The 22909-nt window shown below is 35.6% G+C and overlaps 1 protein-coding gene across 1 annotated transcript; it reads left to right on the forward strand.

Moving 5' to 3' along the window:
- Positions 1–95: 95 nt before the first annotated feature.
- Positions 96–20242, forward strand: SPDL1 (spindle apparatus coiled-coil protein 1). Its single transcript, XM_004679198.2, has 12 exons — positions 96–210; positions 4464–4633; positions 6542–6718; positions 8801–8995; positions 9552–9701; positions 9801–9899; positions 9976–10086; positions 12568–12708; positions 14155–14258; positions 14581–14768; positions 16655–16994; positions 19695–20242. Exons 2-12 carry the CDS (start codon positions 4478–4480, stop codon positions 19840–19842), a joined length of 1809 nt encoding a protein of 602 aa, XP_004679255.1. The 5' UTR covers positions 96–210; positions 4464–4477; the 3' UTR covers positions 19843–20242.
- The last annotated feature ends 2667 nt before the right edge of the window (positions 20243–22909 follow it).

Here is a 22909-nt window from a genome sequence, read left to right on the forward strand (position 1 = left end):
CTTCCAGACTCGCGGCTGGGCGGGGCGTCTCGTGAGAACTGCTGGTTATCGCGGGAACTGCATTCAAAAAGCCCTGGCGCTTACCCGAGAGCTGAGTAAATGGGCAGATTCCTCAGTAGTGAGGTGGACTTGGGGTCACGAACCTGGGCACCCTGAACTCGCCTCACCGGTGGTCAGCTGCCGCGGAGGAGCGAGGGGGTGAGGAGAAGGGTACGAGCAGGGGTCTACAGGGAGGTGCCCTTGGAGAGGCGCGGTGGGGAGCGGCGAATGGGGCGTCTGGGAGGAGAGCAGGGCTGAGGGAACCCGGGGCCTGGCTGTCGGGCAGGCCCTTTACTCAGAACAGCTTCTGATTAGGCAGGTTCGGAGCGGGCCTCAGTCTGCAGCGGGGGTCGCTTCGCTAACCACCCCCCCCCGGGGGGGGGGTCGCATGAGTGTGGGAGGCCTGGGCCCCAGAGGGTTAACTTACTAGGTCTGCACCGGCCTGTGCTGGAGCCACTTGTCACACGGGACAGTCCGAGTTGAGATTCCTTGTTTGGAAACTACACGCTGAATTTTGGAGACAACTTCAAAAAGCAATAACTCGCTAATCATTTTTGTCATGATTGCATATTGAAACAATAGGTGCGAAGCATTGGAATCATTAAAATAGTATTAAAATGGATCTTATCTGTATTTATTTTTTAGAAGAGTGCCTCCTAAAAAAGTAACTCACTGATGTGTCTCGCCCTTTATTTCTAGGGAGCAGTGCTGCCTCAAGGACAGCAGGTGTCAATTTCTACCGATTGTTTTACTTCCATTACAGGATTTGATAGCCAAAACCCTGTTGAGTAGCTGTTACTCTTTTTGTTTCATAAATGACAGCGCAAAGTATTAAATAAGTTGTCCAAATTCATTGTAGCCACTGAGTAGTAGCGGTAGGGTAAGAACTAAGTAAGCCAACCTGATTTCTAGAGCTCTGCTCTTGTCTCAAGCTTCATCACTTACTATCTGATGACACTGGCCAAGTTAGGTAACCTTTCTGTGCTCCACTTGTAAATGTGTAAAATGGGGTAATACCTTCTATGTTCAGAGGTGTTCAGAGGATTAAGATAAGGTGTGGTATATGCAAGGCACCTCCACACAATATTGGGCACATGTTAGCTGCAGTTGTATTCAGCCCTGGCCATCTCTTTTTGCAGGTTGACAGATTTGTTATTTTCCGTTAGACCTTTGCTGAAAAGTCATTTTCTCAGGGAAATCTTCCTTAACTATATTTTCCTCTAAACTGCCCCTCTCCTACCAACGAGAAAGGACAGCACCCCCATTTTACAGTTTCAGGAGGCATCTTTCCCTTTTGCAATTTATCACATTTGTAATTTTGCAGCTCATTTTGATGTAATGCCTTTCTATTAGTAAGCCGTAAGAATAGAAAACAGGGATATTGTCTAATTTGGGGGTGATCGTTGTATCCTTGGCAATAGGATAGTACTTGACACATAATAGGGGGTTTTTTTGAGTGGATGAGAGCTCGTTTAAACTTCATTGGACATGGCTGGTTAGGATGTGTTGGCTGGCTTCAGTTTTCCTTTGGTAAATATTAATGACGGTAGCACTTAGGCTCAGCCTAATACATTTGATGTAGTCCCTGGAAGCAGTCTTCCTGGCTAGTGGTAAATCCTCAGCAAGTATTTTTTGTTATTAACAGTGCAACAGTTGACTGACCTGCCTTTTCATGTACAGGCTTTGAAAAGTTCATTTTACAGTAGCTAACTTTCAGCAGTGGATAGTATACATTTTTTTTTAAAGATTTATTTATTTATACAGAACTGGGGTACAGGCCAGAGATGCAGAGGGTGAGAGGATTCACCAGGGACAGAGTGGGGAGCATAACAGGCAGATCAAGGAAGTACACTGCTGAGGGGTGCAGTGGGCGGGTCAGGAGAGGTCTGCACTGCCATGTGGCTCTCCTCTGGGCAGGCAGGATCGAACTCATGCGAAGTGGCTTAAGCTTCTTAGTGCAGTGCTTTGCCACCAGGGAGGGCCCAGATAGTATACATTTTTAAAACTCAATCCCCTTCATCCTCACTCTTAAAGACCTTGCTTCCTAATTCACTGACAAGTTGAAACAGTTACAAGGACACACTTAATGCAGGGTTCCATTATTCTTGTTTCCTTGTTTACATTATCTGTATCCATATACTTTGTTTTCCCTTACTCTGCATGAAATATTTTCCTGTCTAAAATTAGCCCCAGCTCTTTAGAAAGCATCCTTTTTATTCATCACTTCAACATTTCTCCATTGTCCACCATATCATCAGTTTTTCATCTTAGGTCTATCCCATGACATTCACATTTTTTGTTAAAAAAAAAAAAAACACTCGCAGTGAATGTGTAGCTCCATTTATCTGTTCTCCTTTGCCAGAAACCATACTTGCTGTCACCTGTTTGTGTACTGTTCTCTCCTCAACCCATTCTAATCTAATCCCTGTCTTTTAGGTTCACCAGCAACTGAATTCAAGTAAATGGCTGTTTCTCAGTTCTCACTTTAATTGACTTAGCAGAAGAATTTGGTCACTCCCTCCTCTTTAATATACTGGCTTATTGATTTCCAGGGTAGTACTTGCTCTTGGTTTTCCTCCTCTCTCACTTTTCCTGCCTGAGTATATTTTGATAGGTGCTTTTTCCTTTGCTATCTTTCCTATTAATGGTACTCAGTCGTGATCCACTCCTCTTTAGTTTTATTTATTTGCTGGTGATAATCAAGTTTCAAACATTTATCCCAATTACAGCCACATTTGTATATCCAGCTTAGACCCACCTATGCACATAGCCAATTGCTTACTTGCTATCTTTCATGTCCAAAATTTAAGCCCCTTTCTAAGTACTCTTTACGCCCAGGTTTTAATATCCCAGTTGATACCAAATCTATTCTAGTCAAGCCAGAAGACATTGAGGCGTTTTTCACTTTGTTTTCACACATCTCACATTTCATTTGTCAGAAAACCATGTTGACTTTATTTAAAAAATACAGACTTATAAAATCCCTTACTACCTTCTGTGCAGTCACCCTAATCTAAGCTATAAACTCACCTTCTAGCTTGCTCCTTGCTCCAAATTATCCACCTAATAGCCAAAATGTTCCTTTTAAATGTACCCAGTATCTACTATAAATTCTTAAAATGACCTGATCTGCCTACTCTTCCTATTACCTGCCTTTTCCCCTTATTATCTACTCTGACTGAAATCTGACCTTGTCCAAAGGAAGTCTTTGGACTTCCTTCCCATCTTATTGCTTCCCTTCTATTTACAGTTTCTGTTCAAAAATAGGTATATGGCCAGTTCTGTCATCCTCTGCAAGGTTTTTGCTCAGTCACCTGAGCGCTCTTTTCCCCTGTAACTTATTTTAAATTTCATCCTGCCTCACCATTCCTAGCTCTTCCAGGTTCCCTTCTCCTGTTGTTTTTTTTTTTTTTTCCATTTCACGTTTTGTTTTAAAGATTTGTTTATTTGTACATACAGAACTGGGGTACAGACAGGCCAACAGGCCAGAGGTGCAGGGGTGGTGAGAGGATTCACCAGAGACAGAGAGGGGGACAAAACAGGCAGATCGATGAAGTACACTGCTGAGGGGAACAGCAGGCGGGTCACCTCTGGGGTGGGGATCGAACTCCTGCTCATGTGCCTTTAGCTTCTTAGTGCTGTGCTCTAACCCAGTGTGCCACCAGGAGGGCCCCCATTTCACTTTTTAATGTACTATACTATTAATTAGTTTTTATCTTCGCCCACTAGAAAGTAAGTTTCATGAAAGAAGAACTTTTTTGGTGTCCGTTTGCTCTCTATAACCTACCCAAGGTGCCAAGAAAGGAGTCTAGTGCATAAGACATTCAGGAAATGTAGATCGAATGAATGAATGCATTGACTGGAGACAATGGTGTTTTAAGAAGTTAACACCATTATGATAATAGAGAAATCGTGGACTTATTTGTTCTTGCCTTACTTTGTTAATCTTAATCAAAGTTGCCTTTTCTACTTTAAATTGCTATCATTTAACTATAAAGTTTCTTTATTTCTTTCATTGTATTTTTAATTTAATTACCACTAAAGTAATTAACTGTGAAACCTGTCCTACTTTAGCATTCAGGGATACTTAACACAGAACTGAATAATTTCCTGATACTGAATTTCCTAGAAGCAAAATTAAATGTAAATTTGTCCTTTTTGTCCACATAACCCATTTGTCAGACCTTGCTCTTAGAACAAGAACATAAGTTTGACCATTTACAAGTCAGGAAGAAAAACATTAACACCTTTTTTACAGTGTCATATTGAATATGTATGCTTGTAAATATATGTTTACCTATGTACTGAATACTATTTCCAGTAAGAACTATGTATGCATACATATATTTCTTTTATTATTGGTATTGTGTGGAATTTTTTGATAAACAAATACTTTTTATTTATTAAGTACCTGTTTCTAGCAGGCTGAAAAAAGAAAATGGAGGCAGATATTGCAGATCTCCGATGCAAGCTAAAAGAGGTTGAAGAAGAGCGACTAAAAGCTGCACAGTATGGTTTACAACTTTTGGAGAGCCAAAATGAATTGCAGAATCAGTTGGACAAATGTCGTAATGAAATGATGAACATGACCGAGGTAGTATTCTTGACTCTGTTCACAAATGGTGGGCTTAAATATTGACAGTTTGTGTTGTTTAGCAATTATTATTATTTTATCCTTTTCTGAAGATACTAGATCTGATTTCTACCCACCCCCTACCACATAAGAGGGATGAACTAAATAAATTCCTAATGTTATTTTCTAACCCATTATATTTGAATTTGAAAATTAAGTTCCATTTGCTCTCTTTACTATGTACTGGATTTTAGATTTTGTTGTCTGCACATTTCCTAGTTGACCTCACTTATATCATAGCTTTAGGTAATACTTAAATGCCCCAAGATACAACTCCAGTCCTTCTAGTTCTCCAAAGTCTAGACTTGGATATTCAACTGCCCACTTAGGGACATCTCAAGCTTAACATAAACAGTTGATTTGCTGCTTGCTAACCTAATAGTCACTTGAAATTTTCTTTTGCTTACTTAGTATAATAATACTCATCCAGTTATTTGAGCTAAAAATCTTAAGAATTTTGTACACTATCTTTCTGATCCTTATTTTCTCATATTTAATCCATAAGTAAGCTCTAAGAAGTTGACCTACAAAACTACTATCTATGCTGTTGTCACTGTTTCAGACCACCATCATCTTCTCCCTAGAGTCCTTTGTTAGCTTGCTTTCCTTATTGTCATTCATAACACCCATTCTTCATACAATAGGCAAGTGGTCATTGAAGAATGTACAAAAAATCATGTCGTCTATCAGCAAAAATATGTAGTGGCTTCCAGTTATATTTACCACAGAATGTAAGTTACTTACTTGGGTTTGCAGATACCTGTAAGACCTGACCTCTCCTGATCTCATCTCAAAAGGCTTACCCTTTTTTAGCCTTGACATTAGTGGTTGACCTCCTTAGTTGCTCATTTCTCACTATCATGTATTGAACCTTCAACCTTCAGTTTTCTGTTAAATATCTTTTCGACATAGGCTTTCCCTGAGTGTAGTTATTCACTCAATTCTTTGCATTGCTAATTATCTTTAGATTATTGATGCTCCATGAAAGGGCAAATTTTGTTATTTTCACTGCTTTATCCATAATGTATGGCAATATTTATTGAAACAATAATTTTATTTAGTTAAAGCTCATTACAATTTAAACTTGGATCTCAAACTTTAAATATAATAGATAAAAATAATTAATGTTAACCCTTTTCTTCTCATATAGTACTATCCTTAACCCAGAACTCAATGTCACTTCCTTTTAAAGGCAAAGTGACAATTATAAGTACTTTATGTGTGTGTGTGTGTGTGTGTGTATGTATGTATATTTTAGTTTATTTTTACATCATTTTGTGCATTTTTCCATCTCATTTGCAATCCCTTTGGGCTTCTCATCACCAAATCACCCATGTGCCATCACCAGAGTCCAGTGCATTCCCCCAATGTTTTTGGTGCCATCCCCCACTCCACCCCCACAAAATGTCTGGTTTTTATTATAAGTACTTTTAATAGTAAAATTCAAACCATGCCATATAGAATCATTTTGGGAAATAAATTATCAAATATGTTCTTACTGAGTAATTAAGCTTCTCTTTGTATTCTTTTAAAGCTTGGTGAAATTTTTGAAATGATGTACTTTTTATCTTTAACTTCCCTATTAATATTCAGAAGTTCTGTATCGTCTTACAACTGTATTCATTCAAGTAGTCATTTTGAGAGCATCTCTCAGATAACATCTAAAAGTAAGGTTAGCCTAGTATTGCTTTTTATACTTAATCCACTTTTTATTTAAGACTGGAATACAAAGTTATTCCAGATTTAGTATGTGTTAACTTAGCAGCAAATATGTGAGACAGGGTTAAAAAAGAAAAAGGTGAGAACTACCTATATGTGATGGCTTTCAGTCATTTTATGTAACTGAGTTATAATTGAATCTGTTTCCAGAATTATGAACAAGAAAAATATAGCCTTCAGAAGGAAGTGGAACTCAAAAATCGAATGTTAGAAAGTTTAAGTTCTGAATGTGAAGCTATTAAACAACAACAAAAAATGCACCTTGAGAAATTAGAAGAACAACTGAGCAGAAGCCATGGACAGGAAGTGAATGAACTAAAAAATAAGGTTTGGATATTCATGTATTTCAGGAAAACAAAATGACTCTAGCTTGTGCAAACATCTGTAAATTTTAAGTGACAAAGATTTTCTTAGAAACATCTGTGCAGATTAGCTGAGATCAAGGCCTCTATCATCTTAATGTTGGGAGTGGGAACACTTAAGAAACAAGAGTTGGCCAAAGGAACTTGTATAATGTTGTGTAAATAACATTCTGCTAGTTAAATTAAATTACTTAATTTTAGTGACTGAATATTTGTTAGAGCTTTAGTTTCATAACCTTGTTTTTGATGCTTATAGTCTCTCAGATACAGTAGTCCCCCTCACTTTCACTGTACCTAGAAGTGTGCTTTCTCATATGGCAAGAAAACAATAGTTTCTTGTAAATTAATGTACATTGGAATTGATACTTTGTAATTAGTTTATTGAAGATAAACTAATACATATGTCCTAACTGTTACAACGACTCCATAAAAGAAGGTAGCATTATTATCTCCACAAAACGTAAGAGAAAACCAATATTAAACAGGTCAAACATATTGACCAAAATTAGATTTTCAGCCAACATTTGAATTAAGCCTGTAACACTTGTAAAGTCACTTTACTTAATATAAGGACATGTTTTGTCCCCATTTCGAGTATAAATACAAAATTTATAATGTGTTCATATATGGTATTGATAGTTTCTGTTCAGTGTTCAAGGATTGTCCATTCTCTTTTAAGTTGAAATAAAACTACTTATTTATCTTTTGAAAAAGAACAGCATTTTCATGTGATGTATTATTGGTGAATTATATGAAAATGAAATCTATGAATTGGTCATTTAGGCTTCCCTTCAACAAGTGTCTTAAGAGCTTTTAATTTTATGATTTGACTTTTTCCCCCCTCCACCAAACTCTGCTCATTCCCCCTACCTTCCTCTAACCTTTCTCCCTTTTCCTCATTCCCTCTGGTAGACATTATCTTTTTGCCAAGTTCAGACTTTTGTTTTTTCTATTGTTTGTGTGTAATTTTTGTTAGATATTTATATTATGTAGATGAGTGAAACCACCCAAAATTTATCTTTTACTAGAACTGATTTCACGTAGTCACTTCAGAGTCCATTCATTTTGTACCAAATACCAGTTTCATCTTTCTTCACAGCTGTGTAGTATTCCATTTAATATATGCTCCATCATTTTTCTAGTCATTCCTCTATTGAAGGGTACTTGGATTGGTTCCATATTTTTACAATTATAAACAGTGCTGCTAGGTAGGTAGGTGTAGCTATAACTTTTCACATTAAATTTTTCACACTATTTGAACAATTATCTAATAGTATGGTATTGCTGCATCTAACAAAGAATTTCCATTCTTACTTTCTCGAGAAACTTCCATGCTGTTTTCCAAAGGACTTGTGTCAGCTTGTATCCCTTCCAGCAGTGGATGAGAGTTTGGTTTTTTACCACTGCCTTGTCAACATTTGCTAATTTTGTTCTTTTTTAAAAGTTGTCTAGCCTTGGCCACATAGGAAATCCTGGTAGAATTACTATGTAGTAAAAAATGGGTTAATGAGTGATGTTTTTCAGAAAGTTGGATGTGTTTCAACATAGATTGTTCAGCTGAAAATAGAGAAGGGTAAGCAAACTAAGTGGTTCTTACTTTTTAAATAGAAAGCATTTATCAGGATGCTTTGTAACACTCAGATCCTATTGAAGAAAATGCAGATGATATTCATAACACGGAACATCGAGTAAAAGGTTTTTTATTGGTAACAAACTTCATTGAACACACCTTGGTACTGAATATTTTACATATTCAATCTCAGTGTTAAGGTCCTTACAATAGCCTAGTGGTTGTAGGTACAATCATTTACCAGCTTTACATAGGACTAAAACTGGGGCAGGGTAAACCTAGACCTGAGCATACAGCTTCATCTTTTTGCTGAAAGTTATTTTTAGTTTTTCAAGATTTGAAACTACGTGACACTTCAGAAAGCACAGTTAAGTAGTTTGTTTAACTTGACCATTTTCCAAAGTAGTTACCCTGCAGATTCCTTCAGTAACCTTTGATATATATGATTATGTACTTTTTCCCTTCCTTTCCTTTTAGATAGAAAAACTGAAGGCAGAATTAGATGAAGCTAGGCTAAGTGAAAAGCAGCTGAGGCACAAAGTAGATCATCAAAAGGAACTCCTTTCTAGTAAATCAGAAGAAATGCGGATGATGTCTGAACGTGTACACGAGAGTATGTCTTCTGAGGTGTTGGCTCTTCAAATTGAGCTTACCGAAATGGAGAATGTAAAGGTAATTTTTATGGCATGCACTCTGCTGTTTTCTTTTTTTCACCATGTTTTTGTAATAATCCTTAAGACCTAGTTTCAAGACTGAAATATCTTTTGGCCTAATTAAAAATGTTAATTAAAATGATTTATGGAGAATTTTAGGTGGATTGCTTTGTATATAATAAAGCTTTATTTAGATTACTTGATTATATAAGGTATACTGCGTTTAGTAGAATGAAAACTCTGGAAAAATTTAGAGATATGTTCTCTGATCCTAGCTGGTATTAATTAGAGCCCCATAGAAAATGTTGGTCCTGTGAAAATTGATATGCATATGGATTTTTTCTTATTGCATGATAAATTTAATTCAAAAAGTCTTAAATTTGTAGAAAAGAAAAACAATCTCCAGAGCGTTTTATTTGGTTTTCTGCTGAAAAGTGTTTTTATTTTATTCCTTACAATCTTTGACTCATTCTCTAGTTTTAGTTTTGGGTGTGAGCTACTGCTTAAACTCTGGGAAGCTACTGACTGTAGGATTATTTTAGAGTGTTTCCGCTTTCTCAATTCCCTTTGAATAGACCACCCTCAAAGAAGAAGTCAATGAACTGCAGTACAGACAAGAACAACTGGAACTTCTTAGTACAAATTTAATGCGCCAAGTAGACCGCCTTAAAGAAGAAAAAGAGGAGCGAGAGAAGGAAGCAGTTTCTTACTATAATGCCTTAGAGGTATTATGATTACTATAACACCATCTTTTTCAATTTATAGTAAATTATTTTCTTGTTTATCTAATCTCTATCAGCTAAGCTGGTTTTTTTTGAATTTAGAAAGCTCGTATAACAAATCAGGATCTTCAGGTGCAATTAGATCAAGCTCTCCAGCAAGCCTTGGACCCCAACAGTAAAGGCAACTCTTTGTTTGCAGAGGTACTTACAAATAGTCCATTGATTAAACTGACATTTCATATAACACAGAATAATTAAACTTGTTAATATTTTCTAGGTCGAAGATCGAAGGGCTGCAATGGAACGTCAGTTTATCAGTATGAAAGTCAAGTATCAGTCACTAAAGAAACAAAATGCATTTAATAGAGAGCAGATGCAAAGAATGAAGGTATTCACTTATATCAACAAAGGTTTATCATCTATTTCCTAGCAATATTACATTATAAATATCAACAATATTTCCTATGCAAATAGTTACTTGCATAATTATTTCTAGAACCTCATTATTTTACAAAAAGATAGCAATGCATTTGAATTGGGCAAAAGATAATTTAAAAAATCAATCCTGGAATAAAGATTTAGTAGTAATATATTTAGCATCCATTGACTCATCTAATTTTTTAATAATTACTCAGCAGCTTTACTGAGGAAGTTTATAATCTATTCATTTCTTTTCATTTCTTCCTGTTTGCTAGTATCTTTTTGAACACAGCCTTAAGGTTCCTATTTCAACCAAAAATAACTCCCCATTCTTCAGTTCCCCCTGAAGGCTTATTATAGAGTGTATTTGGATTATTCAGTATCCCCTTTTCTTGAAGTTCCTTAAATCAAACATATTGGCCCTTTTATATTTAATTAAATTTTAGTCCAATAGGCAGTAATAGAAAAACATGGGAATTAGAAAAATTGTACATTACCTTGAAGAACCTTCATCCCTGGTCTATTGTGCCCAATTCTTCCATGGTGGTAACTAAACATTGAAGATATTCCTTCTTTTATTTAGGATGAGATTTATCAAATATCTAGAAAAGGTCAGTGATTAAAATTTGAAGTCAGATGAACTTGAAATTCATTCCTAGTTCTGTCATTTTCTAGTTTTCTTTGACTTGGGACAAATATATTTTTTTTTTTTTTAATTTTTTTTTTTTTTAATTTTTTTTTATTTTTTTTTTTAAAAGGCTTTTTTTTTTTTTTAAAGATTTATTTATTTATTTGTGCATACAGAACTGGGGTACAGGCCAGAGGCTCAGGGGCGGTGAGAGGCTTCACCAGAGACAGAGTGGGGAGCAGAACAGGCAGATCGACGAAGTACACTGCTGAGGGAAGCAGTGGGCGGGTCAGGAGAGGTCTGGCTCGCCATGTGGTCTCCTCCGGGGCAGGCAGCAGGCGGGAATCGAACTCATGCGGAAGTGGCTTCAGATTCTCGGTGCTGTGCTTTAACCCGCTGCGCCACCAGGGAGGGCCGGGACAAATATTTTAACTGTTCAGTGTATCAGTCACCTTATTTTAAAGTGGAGATGATAGGACATGACTTGTAAAGTTGTACTAGAGTTAAATAAAAGCATAGTGATAACTAACTTATATGGGTGCTTGGCAAGTAAGAAAAAGTAGCGATGGCTTTTATTTCTAAGTATTTCTAGGAACTTTGCTGCTGGGTTGACTGTGCTTTTCAGTCTGGGAACATAAATTTGCTATTTGTTTTCTTTCTACTTTTGTGGAACTATTATTATTAATTTTCCCATGTTTCCCTGATAGCCCAAACTGCATTTTGAAGCAGTGGCATTCTGAATTTCCTTAGGCTAAATGTGTCTAGCCTCTAGATGGAACAGGCACAAATAAATACCTAAAAATGTTAAAAAGGGGCCCTCCCTGGTGGTGCAGCAGGTTAAAGCACCGCACCAAAAAGCTAAAGCCACTTCCGCATGAGTTGGATTCTTACCTGCCCCGGAGGTGATCCACATGGCATGGCAGACCTCTCCTCATCCACTTGCTGCTCCCCTCAGCAATGTACTTCATTGATCTGCCTGTTCTGCTCCCCACTCTGTCTCTGGTGAATCCTCTCACCGCTCCTGCACCTCTGGCCTGTACTCCAGTTCTGTATGTACAAATAAATGAATCTTTTATTAAAAAAAAAAGTTAAGTCTCCCATTATTTTTGTAATCATACCTGCAACCTAATCTAATTGCTTGCTTTACTTAAAACTGTATTTACATAATTGACACCTTTTAGAACTTCTGAAACTTCTGAAGGCAGAAAGGAATGCTAGTTTTACAATGCTAGTTAGTTTCCCTTTGATTGCTATATAGATATAGGTGGAGTCATAATTAGGTAATTCAGTTGTTGCTCTTAAAAAATAAATGTTTTTTAAAGACTGTCTTGATATTCTAGATTACCTTTTACCTTTACTGTTCTTGTTATTTGTGAACCTTAAGTCTGTGAACATGAATGGCTTAATAATGTTCCCCCACTATTACTAGTGAAGTTGAAATTTTTGAGCGACCCCACCAGTCTCTTTATGGAGGGCACATGAGTAGAGTACAACATTTGGGCAGGTTTGTTTATCAGTTATGTGATGTGTTTTCAGACTGTACCCATGCAGTTCAATTTTAGGTTTCATAGAAGTAAAATAATTGCTATAGACTTCCAATATCACTCATAACTAATCATCATAAGTACTTAAGTAACTATATTTGTTTATGTAAATGTTCTCAAATTAGTAGATTTTAGACTGGGAATGTTGCTGGTTAGTTTATAAAACGAGTTCAAGAAATAGATTATAAAATATGAACTTTACTGAAAATGTGCTTATCAGAGTCTTTCTCACTCAACTTATGGGTACTGGATGGTTATTTTTCTTTTTTTTCCCTAGTTACAAATTGCCACATTGCTACAATTGAAAGGGTCCCAAACTGAAATGGAGCAACAAGAACGGTTGCTGGCCATGTTGGAGCAGAAGAATGGTGAAATTAAACATCTCTTAGGGGAAATTAGAAATTTGGAGAAGTTTAAGGTATGTTTAACATCTCTGAAAGCCACAGCCACATTTTGGGTTGAATATCTTAATACTTTTAATTTCACGAAGTTCTTTTTCCCCTCAATGTTTCATAGTCATAACACAAGAAGGACTAGAGAAAAAGTAATTTTGTGGGTTAAAAAAAATGCCATGTTGCCAAATTAATTCTTTCTTTAAAAAAAGAAAAAAGGAACACCCAGAGCTTAACTTAGGGCTCTCAGAGGTAGTATTTCAATTCTCAAGATTCTTTGATCTCTAGAAATGACTTAATATCCTGTATACCTATGTCTGTATTCTTTCTGGATTTTTTCTTACTGGTGCTGGTCTACTTTATACAGTTTCCCCTCTGGAAATATAAACTCTATGAAAGAGAGAAAGTAAAAAGGTAATCAGTCTTGCAAATCTTTTTTATTTTTAAATAACCCACATCTTAATATGAAATTAGAAATTAATTTTTTAACTTTGAGGAAGTACTTGGCATTTCTTTTGATCACCTTCACTAACCCCACAAAGCCTTAGCTGGAACAATCAGTTTTTACTCTGCATCAGTGAGGTTGTTGTCTCTTTAAGATTCCACATATTAGAAATTATGGTATTTATCTTGTCTGACTTAGTGCTATGCCCTTAGCATCTATCCATGTGTTCCAAAAGGCAAAATTTCTTTTTTTATGGTTGGTTTTCCATTGTGTGTGTATGTTTTTCTATGTATCTATGTGTATATCTATATATATACTGCAATTTATTCATCTATTAGTGGACACTTAGGTTGCTTCCATTTCTGAATAATATTGTGGTGAACATGGGGGTGCACATATCTTTTCAAGTAATATTGTTGTTTTCTTTGTGTCAATACCTAGAAGTAGAATTGCAGGAAAGGAAAATAAAGGTTACAATTTAGGTTAGGAATATATGCTTTGAAGACAGAGCTGAATTCACATTCTCTTCTTAGTTGATTTGACTGTGGTTAAGTTAGTTTCCTTATTTGCAAGAGAATTCTCTTCTGTTAATTTAATTTTATTTTTAAAGATTTATTTGTTTATGCATATAGAACTGGGATACAGGCCAGAGGTTCAGGGGTGGTAAGAGGACTCACCAGAGACAGAGTGGGGAGCAGAACAGGAATATCCGCAAAGTACATTGCTAAGGGGAGCAGTGGGTGGGTCAGGAGAAGTCTGCCCCATGCAACATGTGGCTCACCTCCTGGGCTGGGGATTGAACTTGCACTGAAGGGGCTGTGGCTCACTTGCAGTGCTGTATTTTAACCCGTTGTGCCACCAGGGAGGACCGGAGGATTCTCACTCTTACACCTATTTTAAAAGGTAAATAAGTAGACAATGTTAAGCTCACTATCTACGTATTATAAATACTCAGTATGTATTATCAAGTTTTAAATAAACATCAAGTAATTTGTTATTTTAAGTAGTAGCATTTGTTTTCTTTTAGAGTTTATATGAAAGTATGGAATCCCGACCTTCATCCAACTCTGGTGTTGTAGAAGATAACAGCTACTATACAGATTTACTTCAGATAAAGCTTGACAACTTAAAGTAAGTATCTGGACTGGATGATAGAAAGATGGTGACTCTGGACTTGCTTAATAATAAATAGCTACTACATAAATTTTTTTAGGATAAAAATCAATTTAAAATTCAGGAATTTACACATGCATACATGTTTATTTTTATTTCTATTAAAAATGCATGACTTTATTTTTTATGTGAACGTGGTTGTTAAAATTTATTTTAATTGCTTATTGTCTCTTTGTTACTAAAACCCAAGGAAATATATTTAAATTGAGATCAGCTATATGAATTACACTTATTTATACACTCCTTTATATTCATTGGTTTTCTGTTTTTATTAATGTAGCAAAGAAAATGAAAACATTAATGGTGAATTGTCCATACAAAGAATGAGAGCGCTATTTGAGAGCCAACGGGCTCTGGATATTGAACGAAAACTTTTTGCAAATGAAAGATGCCTCCAGATTTCCCAAAGTGAAAATATGAAACTGAGAGCTAAACTAGATGAATTAAAACTGAAGTATGAACCTGAAGGTATCAGTGTCTCATATATTTTATCTTTAAAATCATAGGAAACTGAAAAATCATATTAACTTTTCTTCTTCCTACAGCCATGCAACTCTTGTTATAAAGTAGTCTGTGACTATGTATCTATAATAAATAAAACAAATTTATTGTTACAAAATGTACAGAAAAATTCAAAGAATTGCATACTGGGTGTATATAAATTTAATCGGTTTTCTTCCTTTTGGATATCTGTATAGCATCTTGATGTTGGTGATTTTTCCAAGAATTGTAGCATCTTATTCAATACCAAAGCATTAATGTGATACCAAAGAGCTCAATTTTATTGAGGCATTTAATGTTGAAGCCTAATAAAAGGGAAACTTAAACAAGATAGATATTTATTCCTTTCCTTGGTGAAAATCTGGAGAAGGCATTCCAGGACTGGTCACAGTGTCAGGTCCAGACTCCCTTTGCATTGTTAATCATCATACATCAACTTGAACTGAATTTGGTCACGAGGCCATACTTGCCTACAAGAAAAACTGGAAAATTCAGTTTTCGGTTTCAGGTGCCAGGTTTCCAGTTAAATCCTGGGGATCATATTAGGAAGAAAGATAAATTTGACAGATAATAGAAGATGACTAGCAAGTCTATTCAATGAAGTAGAAAATAGTCTAACCCTGTAGGTTCTGTATTTTATGCACTAGAAAGCATCAATTTTATTGTATCTAAGTTTAAAAATAAAAAGCTAAAAGTAACAAGATCTAAAAATATGGTTCTTAAATCAAAAGAAGTGTTGATTTACATGTTTTGAGTTATAAATTTTCAGCCAGTTCATGTCCTGTGATGTTCACATGCATAAGACTGAAGCTTTATTATTGTCCCAAAAACTAGATAGATTCTCAGTAGTGGGGAGGATGTCAGTAGTAAGAGGGATTTTTATAATTTAAAAAGACATCTCTTTTGTTCTTTTCGCTGATTTGAATAACCTCTCCATTATAAATTTCAAAGGTCTGCAGAACTGAATACAGCAAAGAGACAGGACAGGGTGTAGTGAATCCAAATCATGTGAGTTTCAAAGTAGTAGTGCACTACAAAGAGGAAACTTCTTAAAAACAGAGTAGAGCAGGAATAGCGCTGCACATCTGATCATGTACAGTTCACTAACATTTTGATTTTGGAAATGAAAGGCACATTGGTGTGGGGATAGTGAAAAGATATTAGAGCAATACATTAACGACAATGTTTATGGATAGTGCATGCATAGGGATAGAATGGTGTGTTAGTCAATTGAGATGGAATACTATCACATTAGTCTGTAGTGAGACATACTGTGGTATGAACTGGTGAGATATTTCATGATAGAAATCCTTAAATTTTGACTATATTTTGTGGTGGGACAAATGGACTATATCCAGAGAATTTTATCTTTTTTTTTCCTTCCCACATGCATTACTAAATGAAGTATAGGTGATGTTAGTCTCCAGTTTGAAGGTAAAAAAATAAAGCTCATAGAAGTCCAGAATTTCTCAAATTGCTAAGCTGAAAAATTCTAGTACTAGGGTTTGTACCTGGATTTCCTAACCTTTAGGTGCTGTATCACTTTTCATTTCCATGCTGAAATCTTATGAACCTCCCTATTAACTTTTACTAGAATACCAAAATAACATTTTAAGTGTTTTCATTCCTAAAACCAAATACATTGAGTTCATAAAGAAAAATTTATAACCAATCTTTAAAAGATATAGTTAATGAAATTATTGAAAAGGAAAGGACTACAAATAATACATTTCGCTATGGAGATGAGTAGGTTTTAAAAGATAGGAAAGATAGGAAAAAAGAAAAAATATAACTATTTGTGTCTTTGTTTTAATTGATTGACTGGATATATTTTTAATGGTTTTCATTTTTAGAGAAAATTGAAGTGCCTGTGCTCAAAAAGAGGCGTGAGGTACTGCCTGTGGATATAACTACCCCTAAGGATGAATTTGCCAATAGTGCCATTGGGGAAGATGATTATAGAATACCACCTCAGAAGGAGGAGGCAAAGTCCTGTCTGAGCAATTTAGAAAATAACTCGCAATTAGAAAAGACAGCTCCTGTAAACACATCACAAGTTAATTTCTCTCCTCACAAAAACCTGCCTATGGATACACAACCAGTAAAGGAAAAGAAATGTGTGAAACTTATAGGAGTTCCAGCTGACTCTGAAACCTTAAGTGAAAGAAGTGGAAACACGTCTAACTCTCCCAGGTCAGTGTTTTCTTTTCTTCAAGGCAGTGAGCAGACCTCTGCATCTCTTTTCTATCACTGCATGAATTGTGCTATTTGTTTCTTTGTCTATTTCCTTAGTATTGCTTGCAATATAATTCCTCAATTTCATCTACCTATGTTTGACTTTTATAAAACTTTAAGAAAAACTGAAATGACTGCAAGGGTAATGGATTCCTGAATCAAATGATTTTTAAGTTACACTCTTCTGTTTCTTGAAACAGAAATATCACAGGTCTAGTGCATCTTTCAATGTTTTGATTTGATTAAAGATGCTGGTTTTTGTTTTTAGGATTTTTTTTTCTGGCTCAGGAGAACTTAAAAGAAAAATTAACTTATCTTCTAAGAGGGTTGACCAGTAGTCTTAAGACTTTTGTGTCATAGAAAACTTACGTGAAATACTTAATGCCTTTTGAAATTGTTTATCCTAAGCTTTGGTGGATGGGTTTTGATACTTATTTTAATATCTTGCACTAAAACCTCAAATCCTCTAATTTTGCATATTGCATTGGTGAGTTAAAAGAGGAAGTGTTAGACATGCATAACTGTAGGAATTGATGAACCTTTAAAGAAGTGAATAATGATCAAAAGGTAAGAGCAAGGAAGTGGAAGGAAAAGGTAGGTAATAGTGACTGAAAGCACAGGTTCTGCAGCTGTACAGCAGGATCTGACTAGGGTAAGTAAAACGGTGAAGTAGGAACTTGGACTATAAAAAAATAAAAAAGATTAAAAATGACTGTAGACTATGAAGAGATAAATGCATTTAAAATAAATATATACATTGAAAAATAAAACTGATGTGAAAATTGCTTAAAATATCTCTAATGAAAGGAGGTATTTAAGATCCTATATTTCTTATATCCAGTGTTGTAAACCATTGTTACCTCAAGTTGGAAAAAAAGAAAGGTGGTGCTAGGGCACCTTAGAGGGGACAAAATAAGGTATTTTACTCGAGTGTATACTTGAATTTTTTTTTTCTTTAGATTTATTTATTTCATAGAAGAACTGGGGTATAGGCCAGGGGGTTTGAGGTGAGGGGATTCACCAGAGAAAGAGTAGGGAAGACAGTCATAATTTACTAAAATACAATGCTTTAGGGGAGCAGCGGGCCAGACAGGAGAGGTTTGCTGTGCCATCTGTGGGATTGCTCCCTGGCCAGGAATCAAGCTCAGATCATAGCAGTGCACTGAGACTTTACCTGTAGGTCACCAGGGAGGCCTTCCTATACATTTGAACTGAGTAAGATGTAGCCCAACTTTGGTGAAAGGACTTTGTATGTTTTATCTGATTTTTTTTTTTCAAGATTTATTTTTTATTTATTCATATAGAACTGGGGTACAGGCCAGAGATGCAGAGGGTGAGAGGATTTACCAGAGACAGAGCGGGGAGCAGAACAGGCAGATCACGAAGTACACTGCTGAGGGGAGCAGCGGGCAGGCCAGCGGAGGTCTGCCGCACATGTGGTCACCTCCAGGGCAGGCAGGAATCGAACTCATGCAGAAGTGGCTTAAGTTTCTTAGTGCTGTGTTTTAACCAGCTGCACACCAGGGAGGGCCTTATGTGATTTTTTAAGTCTTTAGTGCCACTAAAGTAGTACTCAACAGTGAAAGTGCTTCAACTGTGTTAGCTGCTATTATTAAATAATTTAAAAGGAATGATTATTACTTTGTTCTTGAATTTTTATTAATAAAGTTATAGCCTACAAATAGCATAATATAAAATGATATTCTCAAGGAAAAAGAACTGTAAGTGATTGGAATCACAAGTGAGTGTGCATAGTTGTAGAGTTCTGAGTAAATTCAATAGGTTATTTGTATATATGTGAGCTTATATTGTGCTTGGCCATTGTGTATTTCTGGAATTGGCTTTCCATAATTGGGTAGTACAAACCTTGCCATCTGTGTTATCTTCATTTCTTTTTCTGCTTTTTTTGCTTGAAGAAATTACTTAAGCAAATGTATATAGCTACTAGTTTGACATAAATTAAGTAGCACATTGGAATTTTTTTGTCTTGACAGTTAAATAAAATGCCCCAAAACATTTGTTTTTGTGTATGTGTGAGTCCATCTGCTAACTTAAGATACTTAATAGTCTGCATGACTAACTTAGATACACAATCCTATGAAAATATTGTAACAATATTAAATACGGGTTTTTGGTACCACACTATTACATGCTTTACAAATTTATGATCTATAACATATCTTCATAGTCCATTAAAAATCATCTCTCCACTGCTTATTCTTAAATTATTATTTTGCTAGTCAAAATTCAGGTTTTGTTAATGAGACAGACAAATATTCATACATACCATAGTTTATCATGAATTTGCATTTTGTATCTTGATATTAAAATAGTATGCCAGCATTTTAATATTTTTTTCAGGTGTGTTTATAATAGGCATCCCATTATATTTTAATTTAGGCTTTGGTGTTAATGTTTTATCAATTTAAATATATTTCTTTAAATGTTAAAAATTAAGTACTGATATATAAAAGATTTTTTTTATAGAGACAGTCACTTAGTTTCTTGGTAGTAGTGAGTGGCTAACTACAATTATTTTCCTTGTATACATAAAAGAAAATTATATCTCGTTAGGGACCCATTATACTAGGGGATTGTTGCTTCTGTAATTTTACTTAACCACATTTGAATTTAGAGTGGATGCTTTAATGCCTATAGGTTAGCTGCTGAATCAAGGCTTCAAACAGAAGTTAAAGAAGGGAAGGAAACTGCAAGCAAATTGGAAAAGAATACTTGTAAGAAATCACACCCTATTCTATATGTATCTTCCAAATCAACTCCAGAGACCCAGTGTCCTCAGCAGTAAAGACTTTTCCTTTAATGAGAGTAAGATACCACTTGCTCAAAAGGCTATTTTGAAGCTTACTGTCTGTATCTGAAGTACACTAACTTACAGGTTATTTCATTCTGCTTATTGTGCCAGGAACGAGAATTTTTATACTTCTTTTACCAAGAGTCAAAATTTGGTTGTGATTCTATCTAGAATTCCTTAAGAGGACCCTTCATGGAACATCCTTGAATCAGTGTGAAAAAACTACTAACTGAATTACCATCAGTCTGTTTGTAACATTGTGATGAATTTTTAAGCAGTATTAACATACACCTTGAGAACCTTCTATTGAACAGAGAACACTGAAATCTGAATTACTATATTTTATCTGTATACTTTTTTATGCTGAATTTTCACTATGTTATAAAAGTATCTATTTGGTTTAAAAATAATTTAATTGTAGCTGGGTTTTGTCAGTGTTTAAAGTGCCTATATTCAACTTTATGTTTGTGATTTAAATTTTATATCTCAGCTTATGAAAAAATTTTGAAATTTAAAATAAACTTTCAGTAATTTATCCCTTCTATTTTCTTACTCTGCATAGATAACAGGTTGATTAAAAAGGGAAAAGAAACATCTCAGAGAGGTTAAGTTAATTGTTCAAGGGCCCAGGCGTTAGTAAAAATGGAATGAAGTAATTAACAGCATAGTGTACATAACGCTATGGAAAACAAGAAGGGAACAAGAAACTCTCTGGAAACTCTTTATATTTTTTGTCATCTTTAATATTATTTCATAGGTATCCTAAAGCCAAGGATAGAACAAATAGTTGTTGAAATTATAAAAGCAGGAAACATTAATTATGCAAATTGAAGACTTAGAAATGACTGAGTATACAGAGCTTTGTAAAGCAGTAATAGTAAACTGAATTTGAAGAGACACCTAGGAGCAAAGTCATGAAGAATGAGAGTCCAGCAAGATGGCAGGCAGCAAAGTGAAGGTCCAGAGTTCTTTTCTTCTAGGTGCACACACAAAACAAGGACAAAAACACCTGAGGGAAAACCTGGCTGTTGGTCTGTATAATAGAAGTATCAACTCCACAGAACAGCACAAGCAAAATTTTTAAGTAAACATAATATAAAGTAGTAATGGAGCTGTATGTGACCCATGAGAGGGAGAAATGGCCTACTGCAACTACTGACTTGAGTACATACCAACACTGGGACTCTTTAGACCCAGCACTGCACTTAATAAGGGGGTGCATAAACAGATACCCAAAAGATAGGGTTTGTTGTGGAAGAGCTACAGAGGTGAGGACAAGAGTGTGGACTGCTGAGTCTGAGATCCATTACACAGAATAATTGCAGCCAGAATCAGGCCAGAACATATGGTCTTCCTTATAGAAAAGACTGCTTCAGAGGGGTCCAGGCTGAAGTATTTGAAATACCTGCTAGACCCAAGATGAGACATCCAAAATACCCACTGCCACTATCAAAGGGAGAGGTACCTAAAATACTGCGCCCTTCCCCCTCCCACACACAAATAAACACTTTTACAAAAGGAATTTCAAATTTCTTACTCTACTGGAAGTGTACCTTTAATGCCTTTTAGCTGAGACCTCTTTTTAAATCTCTAGCTTTCACTGAATCACTCTACTGACTACAACAACTACAAAAATATACTTGAAAATTTATTAAAACCCATGCAAATTAAAAAAAAAATAGGAGGTAATACAAATGGCAGAAAAGGAAAAAACATGAAAGGAGCCTCTACTTAGTGGATTGCAGAGCATAACAGAATTCAAGACAATGTACCTGGAAATGTGGTTGAGTATATATATAAAGGAGAACATAAACAGCAAAATAAAGATAATGAAGATGTTTATGAACATAAACAGCAAAATAAAGATACATTCAGAAAAATATTTAAGAAACACTACATCTGATTTTAAAAATAGAAGTGAGGGCCTTAATAGAAAAACAGGAACAATGAAAAGAATGAATAAAAAAAAAAATCCTGGAGAACACAAGACAAAGTAGAGAAAACAATTAAAATGAAGACATTATGAAAGCTCTCTTGGATAACTTTAAAGAGAAGTTACGTACCCTGGGGTTCCCAGAAGGAGACAGAAAATCTATAATCACTGAAATTAATCTTGGTCTGGCACATGACCCAGAAGTTTTGAACCAAGAGGTCGAAACAAAATAATACTGAATACATACACCAAGATATTTACAAAGCTTTCAAAAACTAATGATAAAGTACAGAATATTAAAAGTATTAAAAGGGGGGAGGGAAAAAAGGTAATTTAAAGCAATATCATCCAGATGTTGCCAGCAGACTTCAAAAGAAAAAGTCCCCCAGCCTAGAATCCTCTACCCAGCAAGAGTATCAAGGTAGGAGAAAGAATCAGGGGAAAAAACTGAAAGAATTTTTGAATGTCCCAAGCCACACATGAAAAAAATTAAACAATGAATATCAAAACCAAAAGTACCTCAATTATTTAATATGAGGGAGGAAGAAAGTGATAAAGTGGCTCATTAGAATCAGGCAGAGATCAGACCATTCAGTGGGTCATACAGATAGTTTATTCACTTCAGTAGAACCCTCAAAAAATAATTACCAATACACATAAGACAGGAAATGGAACCCAAACAAAACATAAGCCCCTAAAAGAATAAAAAAAAAGGGGTGGGCTAATAAACACTTATATTTCAGTAATCACCTTAAATGTAAATGGCTTAACAGTCAAAAGATGCAGAGTAGGTCAATGGATTTTCAAAACTGCTATTTACAAAAACACACCTTTCCATCAATTAGAAGCACAGACTTAGAATAAAAAATTGGGAGATATGGCCCTCCCTGGTGGTGCAGCGGGTTAAAGCACTGCACTAAGAAACTTAAGTCACTAATGCATGAGTTCGATCCCCGCCTGCCCAGGAGGAGATCCACATGGTGTGGCAGACCTCTCCTGACCTGCCCGCTGCTCCCCTCAGCAGTGTACTTTGTCAGTCTGCCTGTTCTGCTCCCTACTCTGTCCCTGATGAATCCTCTCACCCTCTGCATCTCTGGCCTGTACCCCAGTTCTGTATGAATAAATAAA

This window comes from Condylura cristata, unplaced genomic scaffold (genome assembly GCF_000260355.1).
Source record: "Condylura cristata isolate star-nosed mole 26May11 unplaced genomic scaffold, ConCri1.0 scaffold00008, whole genome shotgun sequence".
NCBI classification, from domain to species: domain Eukaryota; kingdom Metazoa; phylum Chordata; class Mammalia; order Eulipotyphla; family Talpidae; genus Condylura; species Condylura cristata.

Coding starts and splice junctions, on each gene's coding strand:
- SPDL1 (XM_004679198.2), top strand. CDS start 4,478: ATGGAGGCAGATATTGCAGATCTCCGATGCAAGCTAAAAGAGGTTGAA. Junction 14,259..14,580: donor ATAAAGCTTGACAACTTAAA/GTAAGTATCTGG, acceptor TTATTAATGTAG/CAAAGAAAATGAAAACATTA. Junction 14,769..16,654: donor ACTGAAGTATGAACCTGAAG/GTATCAGTGTCT, acceptor TTTCATTTTTAG/AGAAAATTGAAGTGCCTGTG.